The sequence below is a fragment of the Sabethes cyaneus genome, chromosome 1 (assembly GCF_943734655.1).
Source record: "Sabethes cyaneus chromosome 1, idSabCyanKW18_F2, whole genome shotgun sequence".
NCBI classification, from domain to species: Eukaryota; Metazoa; Arthropoda; class Insecta; order Diptera; family Culicidae; genus Sabethes; species Sabethes cyaneus.
Window position 1 is genome coordinate 16,613,579 of NC_071353.1, and position 21,131 is coordinate 16,634,709.

At 39.1% G+C, this 21,131-nt stretch overlaps 1 protein-coding gene across 2 annotated transcripts in view; it reads left to right on the plus strand.

Annotated features, from left to right (window-relative positions):
• The window catches only part of LOC128745095 (ecdysteroid-regulated 16 kDa protein), a 29,718-nt gene extending 14,364 nt beyond the window's left edge, over window positions 1-15,354 (plus strand). The window contains exons 1-4 of one of the 2 annotated variants that reach the window (XM_053842080.1): window positions 107-256; window positions 14,463-14,598; window positions 14,681-14,797; window positions 14,967-15,354. In XM_053842080.1, coding sequence (XP_053698055.1) covers window positions 14,517-14,598; window positions 14,681-14,797; window positions 14,967-15,250 — 483 coding nt within the window. In that variant the 5' untranslated portion in view covers window positions 107-256; window positions 14,463-14,516 and the 3' untranslated portion in view covers window positions 15,251-15,354. Of the gene's footprint in view, window positions 1-106; window positions 257-14,462; window positions 14,599-14,680; window positions 14,798-14,966 lie in introns of those variants that run through there. The other variant, XM_053842081.1, reaches the window with a different exon arrangement.
• The last annotated feature ends 5,777 nt before the right edge of the window (window positions 15,355-21,131 follow it).

Sequence of the window (21,131 nt, forward strand, 5' to 3'; positions counted from 1 at the left end):
GCGCTCTGCATCGCATCGGCTTTCAGACAGCCAGCAAGCAATTGGTTGTATAAAATGAAACGCACTCGAAGATTGTGACTTCAGTCATTACGCGAAACATCCAGAAGCTCGGTCGCGCGCGCACGTGGCGGAGAGTCCTCCTAACACCGTTTAGCGAATATCGGCGAAAAGACTCGCAATTTCACACCCGAAGCCTGTCGCTGAAAGTGAAAGTCAATATCGAATCGGTTAACGTGCCGTCAGTGTTTACGAAGAGGTGAAGAAAATAAATTAGGAGCAACCTGAGGTTGTTCTGGTTTGGAACTGGCATTGGGAACTGGTTGCTGGTGCATGGTGTAACCCACTAATCTGTTATCAGAACATTTCAATTCCACATTTCATTCATAAAGTGAATATAATATAATACCCCTTGAATAGTATCTGAGTGACAAGTTGAGGCCCCTCAACCAATCAATGAACCTAAATGCAAGCGACACAAGAAACCTGTTGAGAATCTGTGTGGGAAAATCAAAATCTAAGCAATTCGATTTCTAGCAGGTTTCTGTTGGAGTTATCACAATCAGTTGATCTAAGTAGACAATGTTTGAAAGTGTAACGGAAGCAACTTTAAAGCTACTTAAAAGTCTATTCAATGAATGTGTAACAGCCGGTGAACTGCGCGGTGAATGCTACCACTGACTATTTGCTCTTTGTTTGTTGAGTGAATAATGCAGATCTCTATTAATAAGGCAGGCACGCAAGCGATAGTAATTTGCTCTTAACAGAGATTTTCCTGCACAAAAAAAAAACATGATTAGCTATTTCCGTGTTTGAAGTAAATTTTTTGTTTAGTTAAAGCCGCTTGTAAAATCTGCAGATCTGCGCCAACAATGAGTTTGTTGGCTGTTATCGTGTTAAAGCCGGTACAGACAGTTTCAGACCATTAGCGTGTGACCGAGGGGGTGCACTATTCCATTGCTTTGTATGCATTTGATCGAGAACAACATCGCGTAAATGTAAATTTTGTTGCTCTTCCGGAAGTGTCAATTCTAAACGGATATTTTTTGACTAATAGAAACATGGGTACCAAAAAAGACAAACATTCCGCTTCAGCACGGATTGCTTATACATTTTTTCGTAAGACATCATCTAAGTTAAATTATTTTTTCATCAATACGGTAGTTTTCTTGTATCAGTTTTTAAAGTTTTACTTGACACTGATATTAAACATTTTTTGAAGATTGGAAGTTTTACTTGACACTGATATTAAACATTTTTTTAAGATTGGAAGTGCGCTATTAGCAAATGTTTTATTCTTAAGCGTCTTTTATTCTTAAGACCGGTCAGTTAGCTTCGAGATACGATGGTGGTCTAACCACGGTCCTGCTAGGCAGCCATGTTTTTACAGTCAACATCTAACCATTTGCGTAAATGAAACAGCATGACACCGCTATACGTTCTGTTCGTTTCACTCTGCAAAGCCGGTATGCTGGCAGATGGGTAGTATTTTTAAATCTTAGCCAGATTTTTGCAAATAATACCCACGCCGGCAGTAGATGTTGGCTAATGTCAAACACATTGAGTAGGGATAGGGTTGCCAGTCCCTTGGGTTTAACAAACCAGTCATCGTATGTTCGCATCTCGGCTGGGCAGTGCCGCTAGAGTCAGCAGGATCGTTGCACTAGCTCCGCAATTATTCTGTACTCTAGCAGTCGGTTGGGAAGTCTGTCGATAACGAAGAGTCATATCTGTAACGTTTATGTGCAAGACTTTGCTTCGCTTTAATCTAAATCTGAAGAAGCAACATGAATCAGCTGGCGCCGCGCTCTAGGGAACATCAAATGACGGAAATACTACTTCAGATATGATGAAGAGTGTAATGTTCTAGGATGTTAACGAATCGATCGATACGTTAAACAGTTCATAGCTAACTGTCTTGAAGACCAATTGCCTATTTCAATAGTATCTATACCTATAAAGAAGGATTTCTGTCTGTCTGTCTGTCTGTCTGTCTGTCTGTCTGTCCGTATGTTCCTTATAGAATCGAAAACTACTGAACCAATCGGCATGAAAATATGCATGTGGAGGTTTTTTGGGGCCAGGAAAGGTTTTAGTGATGGTTAGAAACCCCTCCCCCCACTAAGAGGGGGGGCTCCCATACAAATGAAACACAAATTTCTGCATAACTCGACAACTAATCAAGCAAATAGAACAAAATTTGGCATGTGGGTGTTTTCGGTGACAAGAACTTATTCTATGGTAAATTGAGACCCCTCCCCTCTTTATAAGGGGAATTATAACTCCTCTCCTCTTTAAAAGGGGGGGGCTTCCATACAAATTTCCTCATAACTCGAGAACTAATCAAGCAAATGGAACCAAATTTGGCATGTAAAGGTTTTCGAGGGCAAGAATATTTTCTATAGTAAATTAGGACCCCTCCCCACTTTAAGAGGGGGGGCTCCTGTACCAAAGAAAAACAATTTTCCTCATAACTCGAGAAGTAATTAAGCAAATGGAACCAAATTTGGCATGTGGGTGTTTTTGGAGACAAAAATTTTTTCTATGATGAATTGGGACCCCTCCCCGTTTTAGGAGGGGGGGATCCTATACACATGAAATACAAATTTCCTTATAACTGAAGAACTAATCAAGCAAATGGAACAAAATTTGGCATGTGAAAGTTTTCGAGCGCAAGAATATTTTCTATGGTAAATAAGGAACCCTTCCCACACTAAGAGGGGGGGCTCCCATACAAACGAAATACAAATTTCCTCATAACTCGAGAACTAATCAAGCAAATGGAACAAAATTTGGCACGTGGGTGTTTTTGGAGACAAAATTTTTTTCTATGATGAATTGGGACCCCTCCTCACTTTAGGAGGGGGGGCTCCTATACAAATGAAATACAAATTTCCTCATAACTCGAGAATTAATCAAGCAAATGAAACCAAATTTGGCATGTGAAAGTTTTCTAGAGCATGAATATTTTCTATGGTGAATTAGAACCCCTCCCCACTTTAAGAGGGGGGGCTCCTATACAAACGAAATACAAATTTCCTCATAACTCGAGAACTAATCAAGCAAATGGAACCAAAGTTGACATGTAAGTGGCTTTGGGCGCAAGATTTTTTTCTGTGGTGAATTGAGACCCCTCTCTTCTTTAGAAAGCGTGTTATGGCCCATCTCCCCTTTAAGAGGGTGGGCTTCCATACAAATGAAATGCAAATTTCCTCTTATCTCGAGAACTAATCAATCAAATGGAACCAAATTTGGCATGTGGGAGTTTTAGATGGCAGAAATTTTTTCTATGGTGAATTACGACCCCTTCCCCTTTTAAGAGGGGAGCTCCCATACAAATGAAATTCAAATTTCCTTATAACTTGAGAACTAATCAAGCAAATGGAACCAAATTTGGCATGTGGGAGATTTTGGAGTCTTGAATTTATTTTACGATAGTTAGAGACCTCTCACCCCTGTGGTAGGGGGATATGGACTCTCATTCAAAAATAAAACAGAAATTTTTGCGAAACTCAAAAACTAATCGAACTTGAGAAATTCTAGAGTCTTCCATAAAACATTAGTCAATACAAGACCACAAAAACTATCTATAGTAACACTAGATCATTCAGGACGAGACGGTCGCGAGTGTTGCCGGTGACCCGCCGTCGGAAGCGCCGCCCACTGGGGGGCTTGCAAAACTCGAGATTGTGACAAAGATCATCCGAGATTCATGATTTATGTACAACACAGGTTAATTTGTGGCAATACGAAGTTTGTCGGGTCAGCTAGTAATCAATGTATATAGAATGCCAGTGTCGCTGGTGTTTCATGGATATTTTGGTGGCAAACATGTTGCTGGTTCGTGTCTTGGATACGGGAACTACATTGTCAAATTGCCCAATAGAAAATTTTCCTCCCGACGAAATACCCCAAAACGACCAAATCGGGTGATTTATCCTACGTGATTTACGGAAAAGCAGAAGGATTTTTTATTGGGTTGCCTTTTTAGTTTGACAATCAGATTCCCGTTTCGAATCGATCACTCACACATATGCGCATACAGTGTAAATACGTAGTTTTCAAATGTGTGATGTTTACCACGAGCACTGCAGCGACACTGGCATTCTATATATATTGATTCAACTATTTCAATCCTCTAGAGACTCCACAGTCATCGATCAATAAACATTTGCATTCAATAACCAAAATAAATTAGCATAGTTGGAACAGCCCATCTAAGTAGGGTGACGGAGCCATTTTGTTATACGTTATTTAGAGTTTTTAAAGGAATTATATCTACAACTGCTCATTTTTTAGCAGAAGACCAGGCGGATAGAATATTTCGGAAGTTACATTTCTTAGTGAAATAAATTTTCATGCAACAGTGGAAATTGTTTGAATCACAGCTGAACATTTCCAGTGTTTCTACCGAGTGATCAACAGATTCTCTGCGTCATATTCAAATAAGGTAGAAAATCTAAGAAAGCTTTTAGACGAAGACCCGCCGTAGACGAACTCATCCAGCACCCTATAAATCAAATCAAACTGGCGGATTCCGCAAATAATGCCGAAACCGGTTGAGAGTGAAGTCATTACGAATGTCGTAGGTAATGGTCATCGCACGAGAAGCGCAATAACAAGTCTGTCTGAAGTTCAGACTCTGAACAGAAGGCAACGTTTGGTTTCAGATTTGGCATTATGCAGTCACTTCATAATAAATAAATCGTATTAGAATAGAGTTGAACAACAAACATTGAAGCACCGACGAATTGAAGTCTACAGTAGCGATCGAATGAATAATGCACAATTCTGCTTTTTACGAACTATGCGGAAAGAAAAAGTACGGTATAAAAACAGGAATATTATTATTAAAGGTGCGTTTAAACTGGGCAATTTTATGGAAACATGTGAAATGCAACATGTGGTATGCGATATGTTACTAGTTGTTGCTCAATGTTGCTTCTGTTGCCACCTGAATATTTGTTATACGTTGCCATGTTGCTTGTAAACATCAGGCAACAGTATGGAAATGGTTGCATCACACCAAAAAACCATATCACACCAAAAAGTGTTTTCATCGACAAAAAATTTGGTTAACCAGTAACGATTCGCTTTAAGTTAAGGTCCAGACACAGTGCAAGAAGATTTTTTTAACGGGTGGTAACTAAAATTTTGGACTTTATTTCTCAAGCTGTCGAAAATAGACAAAGATACTTGAAGAAGGTCTTATTTACTGAATTTACCGCCCAGTTAGCTTCGAGGTACGATGCTGGTATAACAAGCCAGTCGTCGTATGTTCGAATCTCGGCTACTGTGTTACTGATTCATAACCTAACTCATAACGAATATACGTTATATACGGCGTCGCGTCAACTTTGCGACTGCAACTCTTGATTCTACCAGTCAATTGTTTGCAAGTTGTGGTTCTCCAGCTAGCTTTGTACACCGAGGAGCTCAAAATCCCGAAGAACTCTTCGATTGGGCGACACTGAGACAGATTTGTCGGGTTGTGATTTTTGGGTACAAATGGGATCGGATGGTTATTTAGGAACGCTTGTATTTTTTTGGCGTAATAGGATATGGTAGGATATGGAAGCCGCAACATTTTCGTTTTTAAAATGTTGTGCCGTATACTTTTTGTCGAGATCTTTGTGCGATTCATACACTCAAAATATGCTGCAAATAACTAGTGGTAAATTTCCATATGAAATTTCAGATGATTATTATGTGCCACATATAAGCACAATTCGTCTAGAAGTACACATAGAAATTATACGCATATGAATAGTATATTCAAAATTTTAGCGAACACATAAACTATAACTGTTTGGTACATAAAATTCATTAACTGGGCACATTGCAAAAATCTATGTGACCCTCGAGGTTGTTGAGCGTTTTTTCCTTGTTGCCTTCCCCATTTCGTACCCTGGGAGTAAATTCGGTAAAAGTATAAAAACACTTCAACCAATTTTATTGTTTGACCGTTGAACCGAGACCAACTTGATATTCTCAAAGTGAACTGTTATAGACAAGTGAACAACCGCCCTTTGCCCTTACCAGGATGTATCCGTATACTTCAAGAATTTATTGTAAACTGATATCTTGCACGAAAACAGGGTTAAAAGAATATTCGTGAATGCGACGTAACGCAGTATGCGAGAAAGAATTAGTGACTGTTTTATCCGACAGTAGGCTTTGGGCGACTGACAGAATGGAAAACCTATCAACTATCCATGGAAAAACTATCGAATTCCCGCAACGTAACGGGTGACAACTAAAATTTCGGAATTTTTTTAAGGCCCCCATGCACAACAATAAACGGCCTCAGAGAGAAATGAGAGTGTGTATGCCCAAGTAACATTTTTGTTGTATAGTAGCTTATCAAGCACTTGTTTCACGGGAATGAGCGGTACAATAGTTTAATAAGCTATTATACAACAAAAATGTTACTTGGGTGTGTTAGCTCTTTTGCCAGTATTTTTTGTTTTGTTTCTGCTTGCCAATTTTTGCACAAAATGGCGTCAAAACAAAAATGCACTGAGAAAACTTTTCGTATAGTTTCTATGTGCCCGAGGATCCGAGGGTCCGGAGTATCACTTAACCTTTATTAGCAAAGATACTCCCAACATCTGTAAATAAATCATTATCTATGAATATGGGAAGCGTTTGGTACGGGAGGTCCATGCTTCAAGAATTGACTGCATTAGTGTGAGATGCGTTAGTGTCCATGCCTTCAAGAATTGACTGCGTTAGTGTGAGATTAGATTAGATTAGATTTTACCGAATTGTTTACTCCTAGGACATCTATCTTGGTCTAGCTTTGATCGAAAAGAATTAAAACTTTTTTCTAAAACCTATCGTCATGGTCTTGGAAAGTAAGACCGTGTTTGTATGTAACTGATTTTTGACAGCGCCTAGGATTTATGCCTATTCCAATAGTGACTTGCTAAGTAGGAACAATTTTTCCTTTTATTTATTTTAAGATTTACCGATCAATCGGTGAGCTATTAACGTCCAAAACTTTAACAAAACTTGCCCCACCTTCTCCATAAAATTTAATGTTTAAAAACTCCCCGAGAAATTATCAGTATTAGTATTTAGCAGCCGAGAGCCGGGGTGGCTCTTGCCGTATCAAGAATTCCTCTCCATTGTACTCGGTCCTGGGCTACTCGTCGCGAATTCGTTGCGCGTCTCGACACACGCAAGTCGGCATCAACCTGGTCGAGCCTGGTGCCGCACAGTGCGATGAAACCCAAATCTAGGTGTTCATCAGAATTGAAGAACATTAAATTTTGAGTAACTTTGACGAAGAAATTAATATCCTATCTCTTACCGTTGATAGGCTGGAGCAAATTAAAGTTTTTTGGTCGGGGTGGACCTAAAATATCCGTTTTTTCTTTGTATCTCCTTTCGTGTTAATTTCTCACAAATCATGCCTTTTCAGCACTTTCATATCCATCAAAAACGCACATTTTGTTTGAAGAAATCAAGTCGCTATCTACTTTGGTTCTGAAGCTTCAGGCATTTTTTCTAAAAAATGTGCATTTTTCAAATGTCAATAACGTTAAAACTATCTCCCACCTTTCGCCAGGTGTACGATGGGAATCTCTCCAAGCAGTGCCTGTAGCTCGTAATTTCTACGCCTCCGCCACTCTCCGCTTTCCATTTGTGCTCCGCCAAAAATAGTCTGTAACACCTTTCGTTCAAATACGGCTATAGCACTATAGTGCACGTATGTCTTCCGTAAGCAAAGTTACTGTCTCAAATCCGTAGAGGACTACCGTCTAGCTAGCGTTTTGTATAGCGTCAGCTTTGTGTGGCGGCGTATGCTACTTGATCGAAGTGTCGTGCGGAGGGAAAAGTAGGCTCGATTTCCAGTTTGAATGCGTCGTTGGATCTCCTTACCCGCATTATTGTCGGTGGTGACCAGCGATCCCAAATATACGAACTCATTAGCCACTTCCAGTTCATCGTCGTCAATAGTCACTGTCCGTGAAAGGCAAAGGTAGCTTTCTCTGGAGTCTTTTCCTACCATATATTTGGTTATCGACGCATTGATTAGTAACCCTATCATCCTAGCCTCCGTTTTTAGTCTGGCGTTCATATAAGAGGCTTGTCTGTACCGAAAACCAGGTCACTGACATAACGTCATAAGAGGCTTATCGGTAACTAGCAATGGGTTGTATTCTCAGTCACCTCACTGGTCGACTGCTGGACTGCTCGATTGCTCAACTGGTTGACTAGACTATTCAACTAGACTGGTCGATTAGACTGCTCGATTTCATTGCTCAACTCGTCTGCTTAACTGAACTGCTCGACTGAACTGTTTGATTGGACAGATCAACTTGACTGCTCGACTGAACAGCTCGATTTAACTGCTCAGTGGACTACTCGATTCGACTGCTTGACACATTTGCTTGACATTACTCGACTCCACTGCTCGATTAAACTGTTCGACTGGACTACTCGATTCAACTGCTCGACTCGACTCAACTGCTCGACTGGACTACTCGACTGAACTGCTCGATTAAACTGTTCTACTGGCCAGTACGACTTAACTATACGATTGAACTGCTTGAATGGACTGTTCGATTCGCCTGCTCGACTGGACTGCTTGACTGCACAGTTTGATTTATCTGCTCGACTAGACTGCTCGACTCTTGACTTAACTGTTCGATTCGACGCTCGACTCAACTGCTCGATTCAACTGTTTGATTTCACTGCTCGACTGGACTACTCGACTCAACTGCTCGATTGAACAGCTTGATTAATCTACTCGACTAGGCTGCTCGACTCAAATGCTTGACTTAACTGTTTGATTCGATAGCTCGATTCTACTTCTCGACTGAACTGCTTGACCGGATTACTAAACTCAACTGTTCGACTGGACTACTCGACTGAACTGCTTGACTGAACTGTTCGATTTAACTGCTCGACTGAAACGCTTGACCGGACTGCACGACTTGACTGCTTGATTAAACCATTCGATTCGAGTGCTTAACTCAACTGCTCGACTAGACTACTCGATTCAACTGCTCGATTAAATTGCTCGACTGGATTGCTCGATTAAACTGCTCGACTTGACGCTTGATTAAACTGCTCGACCCAACTGCTTGACTCGATTGCTTGATTCGACTGCTCGACTCGCCTGCTCAACTCGATTGCTTGTCGCGATATCATATGGTCGGTGTTAAATCACACCGAACCAAGCCGTAAAATTTTACAAAATAAGTTAATGATAGCAAACGATCAAGAATTTTCTAAGCTAGATTTTACTTTAATCAGACTATATGAATGTTGCGAACAGCCTGAGTTAGAAGATTTATTTATTTATTTATTTATTTATTTATTAATTTTCTATCCATCCGACCTAAAAGGTCTACATGGAGCAATGGTTGGATGGGGAAAAGCCAAGCTGAGGCCATCCTCACGTAGGCATAAAAACCCCATCATCTTCATCAGATGATTTCGAAGTCAGAATTTTGTCACTCGGTTCTGTCTGACTTAACACTGACCATGTGAATCGGCTCGCAGCAGACAATGGACACAAAAGAGCCATTTTGCCCACCCAAAGAATCAGCACTGGAGATGATGTTTTCATTCAGTTAAATAAAATCCAATGCGAGCATACAAATTTTATTTCAGTTTCCGGCTATGACTTTTATGCACAACATCTTAGAGCTATATTATGCAATATAGAAACTCAAAGAACTAATACAAAGATTAAACATCTTCGCAAACACTGGCCAATGGAATGTATCCGCAGTTTTCTGAATTCTGAACAGACATTAATATTTTCCGGATCGTAAGATTCGGGCTCAACTAGTATACTATATATAGAGTAGGGCGGGGCATAAGTGCAATGTTTGAAGTTGGCATCAATTTTCGTGAGATATTAAGATGGAAAACAACATAATATATTTTATAGTGATGCAGTAACTCAATGTCTTCTCCTTCAACTATAAATCATCAGCGGTAATAGTGTTTTGCAAAATAAATTCTTCTATCTTCTGATCCAGTTCCGATTCGCACTTTTACCCCACTAGCGGGGCAAAAGTGCGTAGCTCGAGTCCATGAAATTAGCACAGCAGTAGCTAACAAAACCATATTATTTTCAATTTGCGTTATGTTTCGGTAAGGAATATTCTCAATTTGCACCTTTCCTATTTTGCGCTGGTGTATTGCAGCCTACGTTAGATCGAAACTTTCCAAACGTTTGTTTTTTGTTTCATCATCGGAAACACATTGTTTTTCTTCGGCCAAGATCTGTAGAGCACACAGTTTTCTGCAGATCTTTCATTTCTAGTATCTGTAATATAGTACCTAAAGCTGTATATAATTAGCTATACATTTTTGCCTCGTCCATGAATCGCACTTTTGCCCCCGTCCGTGAATCGTACTTTTAGCCCGCTAGACGCTTAACGGCGTTAGATTAAATTGCGAAAAAGCGAAATATATTTTGTAAATTCTTTTCACCGTTTTTTCAAAACAGATATGTGAGTGATGTAAAACGCTGCCACAAATTTTCAACAAGTAATACCCTGCTGTTGATATCGTATTTGCCGTATAACGAAAAATTACATCAAAACCGCCCTAAAATAACATTTGCACATAACTCAGCAACTATGCTTCGTAAGCAACCAAAGTTTACGTTAGATTCAAGCTGTCAAAGTAGCCCATCCATGTCAATGTAGTCAATTTACTCGAAATCTGCATCGATAAATCATTAAATCGCACTTTTATCCCTCTTTACTCTACATACTTTATTATTGAATTCTCATGATCCTTACTAATACGATATCCTCTGTTTTCGTGTAACATCTATGAAAGTAGCACAGAACAGAAGTGGAAGTAGAAATCCAAACACGTACATGCTACTTTGTACAGATACTAGCGAACCTGGCGGTAGCGAGTCACATTTTTCCACGAAAACACACGAACGCATAAGAATGCACACGAAAGCATGTGAAAGCTGCTATGCGATTGGCAGCGAGCGTTCTGCTTATATTGCTGTTATTCGCTTCTATGCGAAAACCTTCCCAAAGAAAAAGAAAAACAAGAAAGACTCTGTTACCAGTTTTGATCGCCGAATCGTTCGGACTTCCACTTCTGTTCTGTGAAAGTAGTATGGGTTCCCTGCACTTTCAGAAGTAGATGATCTCATTAACATTCCTACCCATTTCCCCTGCGGTTGTTCGGACGTAGCCAGGAATATAATGCGATTATATAGCCATCTACGATGTGTGCAACCTCATATGCTAATGCTAATGCTAATTTTACGTCCAATTGTGATTGAGCTTAAATAATTTTCCAGTCCAGCTTCAAATTAAATTTCAAATTAGGTTTTCAGACCGTTTTTCATTTGATGTCAAGTCCAATTTCAACTGCGATTTTAATACCAATTACCAACTAGTGTGATTTTAAGATCAATTTAGGATGCGATTGGAAATTTATGTCCCGCTTTAATTCGAGGTCGAAAACCAAATTCAAATCCAATCTTGAGTTGAATTTAAAGTCCAATTTTCAATTTAATTGGAGGTCAGCGTTTAAGCACAGAACGGAAGATCAACTTCAAGTAAATGCGAATTCAAAAACTGACCACAAAAGGAATGCAAAAATCAGCAACGATTTTTTCTTACTTCGAGTAAGTTTCACAGACCGTGCACATTTATGCCACTTTGACTGTGGTATAAAGTGGTATAATATTTTTCTATGTTTTGAATTGACCGTTAGCACTACAGTTCAACCTGGTTAATAGGGATTGTTGTTATTAATGACAACTTAAAGAAGATATTATTGAAAAATTATAATCGGAGCAGAAAAGTGATGCAGTATAATAAAGATTTTACTGTTTTGAAATCTAAAATAAAATGTCGGCTTGGCACATATCAGTAATAATTGAAACTGAAATTAAGATGTCAGTTCTTTGGAACGGAGATGATTTGGAACTTGGAAGCCGTTAATAGATAAAATGATTTTAGTGGAAGGACTTTCGAATACAGGTTGTTCCTCTACCTGCTACCTGTCAAAATTGCACAACTTAGACGTTTAGCAAAATAGAACCTGCTTGTTTTTTCCCTAAGTTCAATAGATCAGTTCGTTTCATTTTTGGCACCGATCGTTTTTGGTTCATCACTCCATGTGTCTAGACCAATCAGCATCTATATTAACGCACACGTGTATGAAATTTGACACCAATAGAGCCTCTTTGTTCGAAGTACAATTCTCCGATAAGAACGCTAAGACGGACCGCTGTAACGGCTGGTAACGACTGTAACGCTCTGCGGTTGGTTCGCCTTAACCTATTAAATGGACATAATTCGACCCCCGGTACATGGCCATTTTTCTTTGGTTGAAATCTGGACATCAAAAGCACTGGGCGGGAAATCATTTCATAGAAATTCTATGGAGCGGGCATTGTTGTTTCGGGGCCAGCATCGACGGGCCCATCAGTATGGGGCTATTGTCAAATCATATGTGAGAGTGTATTGGTGATACCGGACTGGCTTAATTGGTTCCAACATGTAGAAGCATGTGTGTTTGAAAATATGTACATGCTTATGGTAACTTTGCTCGCCACAATTTGACACTTTGACTCATTAGCAAATCATTGCGTACTACTGTCACTTTAAATGTACATTTCTAGATAGAATTAACAAAAGGGCGAATGTCGCAAATGTAAACAAAACGAGTGAGAGTTACTTTTTGCTGGACCAGCATAGGAAAATCAACCCTCACTCGGTTTGTTTACGCTTGCGACATTCGCCCTTTTGTTAATTCTATCTTCATTTATGTACGTTATTTTCACAGTTTAAAATTATGCGAGGGACCGTTGCTCATAACGATTTGTATCGGATCGATTTTAAGTGCGAACATAAGGTATATTCATTATGCTTCTGGTAGGATTGAAGTAGTTGTGTGAAAAAAATTATAAACATCTTCAAAAAAAATTCACACAAAACACAAGCCGCTTTTGCTCTTTGCATTAAAAGTTGGATTTTGTACACACTTGTTCAGTCACACATTTTGTAGGTGAGAAAATGTGCCAAAATTTCGTGGGAAAAAAACCTGAATCTTGGTTGATTCCTATTTGAATTCTAATGCTTACGTAGAGTTGTTATCGACGCTAAGAATAATATAAAAGTAGTTTCTAAATGAATAATTTCACGCATAATTCATAACTTGAACAAATATGCAGCATATATGAAATAAATGAAAACTTAAATACTATTTGCTTTTCCTACAACTGGTACTGGCACCACTGCTAAATCAAATGTCAGCTCAGATGGGAGAGTTGTAATGATGGGAAATGCCGATCAAAATCTATAACGATTATTGATAAAGTTTTCTTATCGGTAATAATTAATAACGATAATATGACAGTATAAGCAAAAATACGCAAGAAATAGAACAAAAATGTTAAAATAATAACAAGTCAAGAAGCAGATTTCACTTTGAACCCTCCAATTTTTGATATTCTTCCGTGACGATGAAGTTTGATGGTATTATCGATATAAGATTACTAGCGATATTATCAGTAGCACACTTTTCATCACAGTTTTGGAGGTTGCACTTAATAACTGTGCAGTCCAATTGAGTGCGAAGAGCGCAATACAAGGGTGAACCTGTTATCTCGCACATCGTTAATTTATACCAGAATAATTGACAGGTCTATTGAAAGTGGTATAATTTTTTCCGTGTAAAAAGCGTTCCTGTTACCACTAGATGGCAGTCAAAAATGAACTGAGTTGTATCCAGTTTTCAAATCGAAGATGATATTCCTTTCTTTGGTTTAAGCCTAAATTTGCCCAATTTTAACTCCAATTTCAAGCCGGAATCCAAGTTAAATATTGTTTTTTTTTGTTTGATTATAGTTACTTTAAAAAGCTTGGGTCATTCGTGACTTCTACGGGGTTGGGATTTGAACCCGGGTCCTCGGCGTGAGAGGCGTGAATGCTAACCACTACACCGGGACTGACCCCAAAATTTTATGTTTAATTTATAATCCAATTTTAGGTTCCCTGCGATGCCCAGACTGGGACGGGAGTTGATCGGTCGCACTACTAACTATTTAGCCACCAAAATTTTGGAAAAAATGAGATTTGTTTCTATGGACCAAGCACTTCGTTTATTTGTTTTTGTTATGCTAGAGAACAATATCAAGCAAAATTGAGGTGGCTATTTTTTATGCCTGCCACCGTAAATTGCGCACGAGAAGGTGAATTACACAAGAGCCGACAAACAAACAAAACCCTCCTGATTTGTTGATATTCGTTTCAGCCGTGACATTGAGTGCTCATTATAATTGCTGGTATCTAATTAACAATATTGAAAGTCACGACCTCCCTTCGTTTCTCTTCCGAAGAAATAACCGCAAGTTGCCCTAGGTTTTTTACCTCGCTCCAGACCATTACCGTTTCCAGCAAGGAAACACTCACATATAGTTCCGTTGCTGAATGAAGTTCTTCTCATTTATTCCGCAGAATCATCTCGCATCGAAAGTGTTTGTTTGAGGCAACCTGCTACCTGTTCGAAAGATGAAGTCGCTGTTCGTTGTGCTGTTAGCGCTGAATTGCCTTTACCTTTATGCCGAAGCGACCGATGTGAGCGCGTGTCCTTGTAAGTTGCTAAACCAAACCAATTATTGTGATTCCAAGCACTCTTACTAATACCGGCGCTGTTTTTTTCGTGCGTTCCACAGCCACCAAGAGCTTAGTGCCGGTCACGGAAAATACGATCGACATCAGCAACTGTTCCAAACCACCATGCAAGCTGAAGCGGAAAACCAAGGTTTCCATCAATCAGAAGTTTACGCCCAGTAAGTGTCGAGCTATAATATACTTTTACTTACAAAGTCATATCGATCGCTACCTGAACCTGACCTAATAGATTTTAAATTCTAATCCATTTCTTGTAAACGAAAACAGTTTGATATTCAGGAAAAGTTTGAGTATAAACTAATTCCATCTTATCGTCTCATTCCATAGCCGAGGACATCAAAACGCTGACAACGACCGTGTACGCTCAGGTCCTGTCGCTGCCGCTGCCGTTCATTGGCGTCGACGGAACCGGTGCGTGCGATTTCATCTACGCCGAAGATGGTGAAACCAAAGCTGGCTGTCCGCTGAAGGCCGGTGTCCCCGTTGTGTACAAGCGCGAATTTCCGGTGCTGGAAATCTACCCGAAGATGAGCCTGGTCGTGCACTGGGAGCTGCAGGGTCGTGGTTCCAAATCGATTACCTGCTTCGAGGTGCCAGCGAAAATCGTCTAAACGAGCTAGCGAACGAGCGAGCGAACGGTGAATAGCTAGTAATAAGTTCAATGCTAAGCCAGCACAGTACATGATCTAGATGTAGTACAAGCCAATCAAATAAAATTGAGATTTTTTTACATCGTTTGTGTTAATCGAGATGGAACAAATCACGCAAATCCAGTAGCTTTTGAAAACAGATCATTTAGTCATGAACTTCCTGACGGTATATGTAACCGTGTTCGGCGTCGTTCTGCTACTTTATCACTTTGTCAGCCGGAAACCTCCAACGGAAATAACATTTGATCAGTGGGAACAGTTGTTCGGCATGGAAGTAGTCAATTTTACGCAAATTCGTTTAGTTCATATGAACAACAGCTTTGTAACCCTAAATGGAACGTGGGAACTACTGGAGGACTTGAATAATCAATGGATACTATCAACCGTCTTACGAAGTCGCAATGCTACCGGGAAACCATTGATGGTTCAGTACTTTCGGATTTGTGACTATCTCAGCAGCTATCAGTATAGGCGGGATTGGACAAATTTTGGTAGGGATAGCAATTTTCCTCAACCGCCGCCGGCTGTTGATGCGAAGCTGTGTCCGTTTCGGAAAGGACGCTACCATTTGCGGAATGTTGCACTAAACTGGCGGTTTTCCGAAGGGATCCCCAATGAGGGACAATATAGGGCGGAATTTTGCTTGTCCAAAAATGGGACTGCCAAGGTGGTACAAATTTTGGACTTCAGTATCAAGAATATTTCGCACGGTTATGGAGTGTTTTAAATATTTTCCCGAATAAAGCATCTCCGAAAAAGATTTTTCAAAAGTATTGTGATCACGTTACGTGTAAAATGAATAAAAAAAATCCCCAATAGACGATAGAAAATAGACGTTCGTTTTCCCTTTTCTCCTAAAAAATTAGACGCCTGTACTGGAACAAACGCTTTTAAGCGTTTTTTCCACTCGCCGATAGCTGTTCTGTATCTCAAATTCTAACAATGCAGTAACGGTGCAGAAAAGGGTCCAGCTTTTCTGGTCCCATTTTAAAGAGCAGATTTATTGTTCTTAAGCCGCATGATGGCCTCTTTAACTTCGCTTTTCGTTGGGGGTGACGCCGCTTCTCCTTTTGTCGCACCGTCGAAATGGATTTCCCCGCCGCCATGGTTCTCTGGCTGGGCGCCATTTAAATGTTTATCGAAGTGCTGTTTTCCCCTTTCTGTCACTTCACGATTTCCGTCAAAATACTGCCATTCTTACCCGGACACATTTCCGGGTTAAGTTTCTGGTAGAACTTTCAAGTTTCCTGAAAACGATGCATCCGCTTCAAATCCACATACTCCTGCTCTTCCAGGGAACGCTTTCCCTCTCGGAAGATTTGGGTTCGCTGCATCTTCTTCTGCCGGTGTATTTCCACGTTCTGACGTGTTGTACTGCGCACCTTTGCCGCTTGCGCAGAGTTCTCCTCATCCATCACCCTCAAACATCTATGATCAAATCAGTCGTTTCGCTGATTTCGTGCCTAATGTAGCACTCCGCTACACTGCTAATTGCTGTTTTGATGGTGTTCCAACCAGTCTTGCCACATGACGGATTTCACGCCAACTCGTCTATGGGGTTGGCAGCACCCTCTCAGATTTCAGTGAAACTTTTTGTGTGTAAAGAGTTCATGTAAATTGTAAATAAACAACTTTGCATACTTAGTTTTTCGAAAATTGGTCTAGATTAATGTTTGGAAAGGACTTAATTTTTTTTCTCTTTTTCATTATAAAAAATATAACTCGAAAATTATAGGACCTGAAAAAAAAGATCTATGGGTGACCTTTAGAAAATCTTCTGAATTTTCATAAAAAGATACTGAAAAAAAAATAAAAAATAATTTCTACACTGAGAAAAAAGCATTTTAAAATCAAAAAAACTGCATAAGACTTTTCAACAGATTCTTATAGATTTTTGTCCACTGAATTCAAAAAAATAATAAAAATTGTCCTTCACGTCACGTTTTCATGCAATACTTGTTGAATAATCTTGAAATTTGGTTTTCGACAAAAACCAGCAGAAATATGCCGGATTTAGTTTACACTAAAAAATTAATTTTCACATCAGAATTGTATTTATTAATGGAAACCCTTTCTTGTTTTGGAAAAAGAACATATATGATGGAGAAACTATGGAGAATATTATTTTAAAGCAGATTTGGTGCGCCCACTTGCGCTCAGTAGACAGTCACTACCTTATAGAAGCAATTTCGGTAAACGTCATGTATGAAACATTTCTAGAGATGAATGCAATCTACAACCTTTCTGAATTGAGTTATCCATTATGTTTTATATTTACGCAGTAATAGTGTTGCAACTTTATCCTTAGCACAAACAAACATATTTCCGAGATGCGCTTTTTTGGAAAATAGAAATTTAGTTTTTAAAATGCTTTTTTTTTAAAGTGTAGAAATGATTTTTATTTTTTTCAGTATTTTTGTTATGAAAATTCCGAAAATTTTCTAAAAATCACTCATAGCTCATGTTTTTGTCCTTTTTATCCAGAAAAAGTTTTTGTTAGAAAAACTTTTTTCCCTTCAATATGCCCATTTTGCAATGTACGAAAAATTGAATGCCATTTAATATCTATCTTCAAAAAAATTTCATCAATTTCTGAGATGGCATTTTTTGGAAAATCGATTTTTAGTTTTAAAATGCTTTTTTTTCAGTGTAGAAAATAATTTTTACAATTTATAACAAAACAAAACGTGACTATGTTTAAGTTTAACAAGAGTATTTATATAAGAGGCTTATGTCTGTACCGACAAGCAGGTCTCTAACAGGATATTATAAGAGGCTTATCGGTAACTGAAAACAGGTCCCAGACAGGACCTCATGCTTTTGTAGCAATGGGTTGTATTCTCAGTCACCTCACTGGTCGACTGCTGGACTGCTCGATTGCTCAACTGGTTGATTAGACTGCTCGACTGAACTGGTCGATTAGGCTGCTCGATTTGATTGCTCGACTCAACTGCTTGATTGGACAGATCGACTTGACTACTTGACTGAACAGCTCGATTTAACTGCTCGAGTGGACTACTCGACTTCGATACTCGATTCGACTGCTTGACACATTTGCTTGCCTTACTACTCGACCCGACTGGACTGCTTGACTGGACAGCATGATTTATCTGCTCGTCTAGACTGCTCGACTCAACTGTTTGATTCGACGCTCGACTTAACTACTCGTTTCAACTATTTGATTCCACTACTCGAGTGGTCTACTCGACTCGACTGCTCGAATGAACTGCTTGACTCAACTAGTCGATTGAGCTATTCGAATCGGCTGCTTGACTCAACTACTCAACCGATTGCTCGATTCAACTGCTCGACTAGACTACTCGATTTGATTGCTCGACTCAACTGACAGCTTGATTCAACAGCTCGACTAGACTGCTCAATTTAGCCACTCAAGCCGACTGCTCGACTCAACTGCTTGGCTTAACTGTTTAATTCGACAGCTCGACTTAACTGCTCGATTCAACTGCTCGACTGGACTACTCGACTGAACTGCTCGACTCAACTGTTCGACTTAACTGCTCGACTGAACCGTTTGACCCGACTAGATTGCTCAACTCAACTGCTCGACTAGACCACTCGATTCAACTGTGCGATTAGACTACAGTGGACTCTCGGAAAAGTTAATCGATTGGGGAATGGGTCGATTAACTTTTCCGAAACATTAACTTTTCTGAGTAGTCCTAAGAGTCATTGAAAATAATAAAAACAAAAGCGAAAAATATATTCTCGGATACAGGATACACATTTTTAAGTATCTGGAAGTTGTAATGTAAAGAAATATGTAGCAAGGTGTTTATGAAATAATACTTGGTTCCTTTCTGTAACTATAAAATAGTCGGTTATTCTTGTTTACTTTTGATTTTTCGTAGTCTACGACAACGTTTTGACAACGATTTTCGCACTTATTTTTTGTTCTCTACTGTTCCTTCTTTTGCATTTGAAATTCAATCTGAGTTTGCGCTTTTCTAGTATGTTATCAAAAATCCTGAAGCAACTATGTGCCCGTATAGAAACTGTTGTTACAACTGTCCGGTACAAGAGTTTAATTTGATCCCAGTTATAATGAGACTCTGTATGCAATTGTGAAAAGGTGATAATAAACCGACAAATTAGAAATGAAGATTAGAACTTAACTTTTCTGAACAATTAACTTTTCCGAGAGTCCACTGTACTCGATGCAACTGCTCGACTCGACTGCTCGACGGGACTGCTTGACTGAACAGCTTGATTTTACTGCTCGACTGGACTGCTCGATATGACTGCTCGACTTGACTGTTCGAATCGACTGCTCGACCTAATTACTTGACTCGATTGCTTGATTCGACTGCTCGACTCGCCTGCTCAACTCGATTGCTTGTCGCGATATCATATGGTCGGTGTTGAATCAGATCGGACCAAGACGCAAAATTTTAAAAAATGAGTTAACGATAGCAAACGATCAAAAATTTTCTAAGCCACATTTTATTTTAATCAGACTACATGAATGTTGCAAATAGCTAGAAGTGTTTATTCAGTTAAATGAAATCCAATACGACCATTAAAACTATTTGTTTCAGTTTCCGGCTAGGACTCTTTTATGTACAACATCTTAGAGCTATATTATGCAATATAAGAACTCAAAGAACTAATACAGAGATTAAACATCTTCGCAAACACCACAGTAAACCAACAATCGTACATCAAAGTATGAAAATCATCATAAATATTTCTAAACAAAATCGAAGTCGTACATAAAGATTATTAAATTGCACCCTAGATTATATTTAATCGTACAAAATGATGACAACTGCTTCACATATGATTTTCATTACAGAGTTGTATAGCATTATGGAACTAATCATGTTGAGTCGGATCGCATCGTATACAAAAACTTATGAATGTGAATTGTTCTCACATAATCTGCAGTACGTATATCGCCTCCAAAATAGTACGCATGTGCTGCTTTCATGCAACTAATGCGATTTTTCTAGATATATATCAGTACATATTTCTCATTTGTTTCTTGGATATACGTACGAAAATGTTAGCTGGGACTGGCCAATGGAATGTATCCGCAGTTTTCGGAATTCTGAACAGACATTTATATTTTCCGGATCGTAAGATTCGGGTTCAACTAGTGTATAAATATCAACATAGAAATAAGTATTTTATTTCGAATGTTTGGATCACCGTTCAATTATATGTTTGGGTTTGGTTGATTTTTTTCGGTGAGGAATGAAACAGTTTTAGATTTTCTGCGTTACGCGTTTCAGCCTACTATATTTCATTCAGCCATCTTCGGACGCAAGAAATTAATATGAAACACTCGTAGGAAGACGTGTTTTCTTGCGTCCGAAGATGGCTGAATGAAATATAGTAGGCTGAAACGCGTAACGCAGAAAATCTAAAACTGTTTCATTCCTCACCGAAAAAAATCAACCAAACCCAAACATAGAAATAAGTAATTTGTGACTTATGTAGGGGAGTGTCGTCGTGGTTGGGCCACGTTTTGGAATTCGCCCATAACTTTCGTTTCAAAACGAATTTATGTAATCTAGGTATATTTTAGGTATATTTCCGGAAAGTTTTGAACAGATTGCTTGAAAAATAAAAAAGTTGTAGCCATTTACGTGAAGACAAAAAATGTTGTCATAGTCGGGTCATGCTGTACAGGTTGGGCCACCGCAGAAAATCTAAGACATACGTATTGAAATTCTATATAGAGACATGAAAAGAATGAATTCCGTGAACAACGGCTCATATAGGTACAAATACTTTATTTTTAATTTAATTTTTGCGAAATTTTGGCGATCTTATCAAATCAATATTGCTACAATCGCCTTTTCCGAAGTGTACAACTACA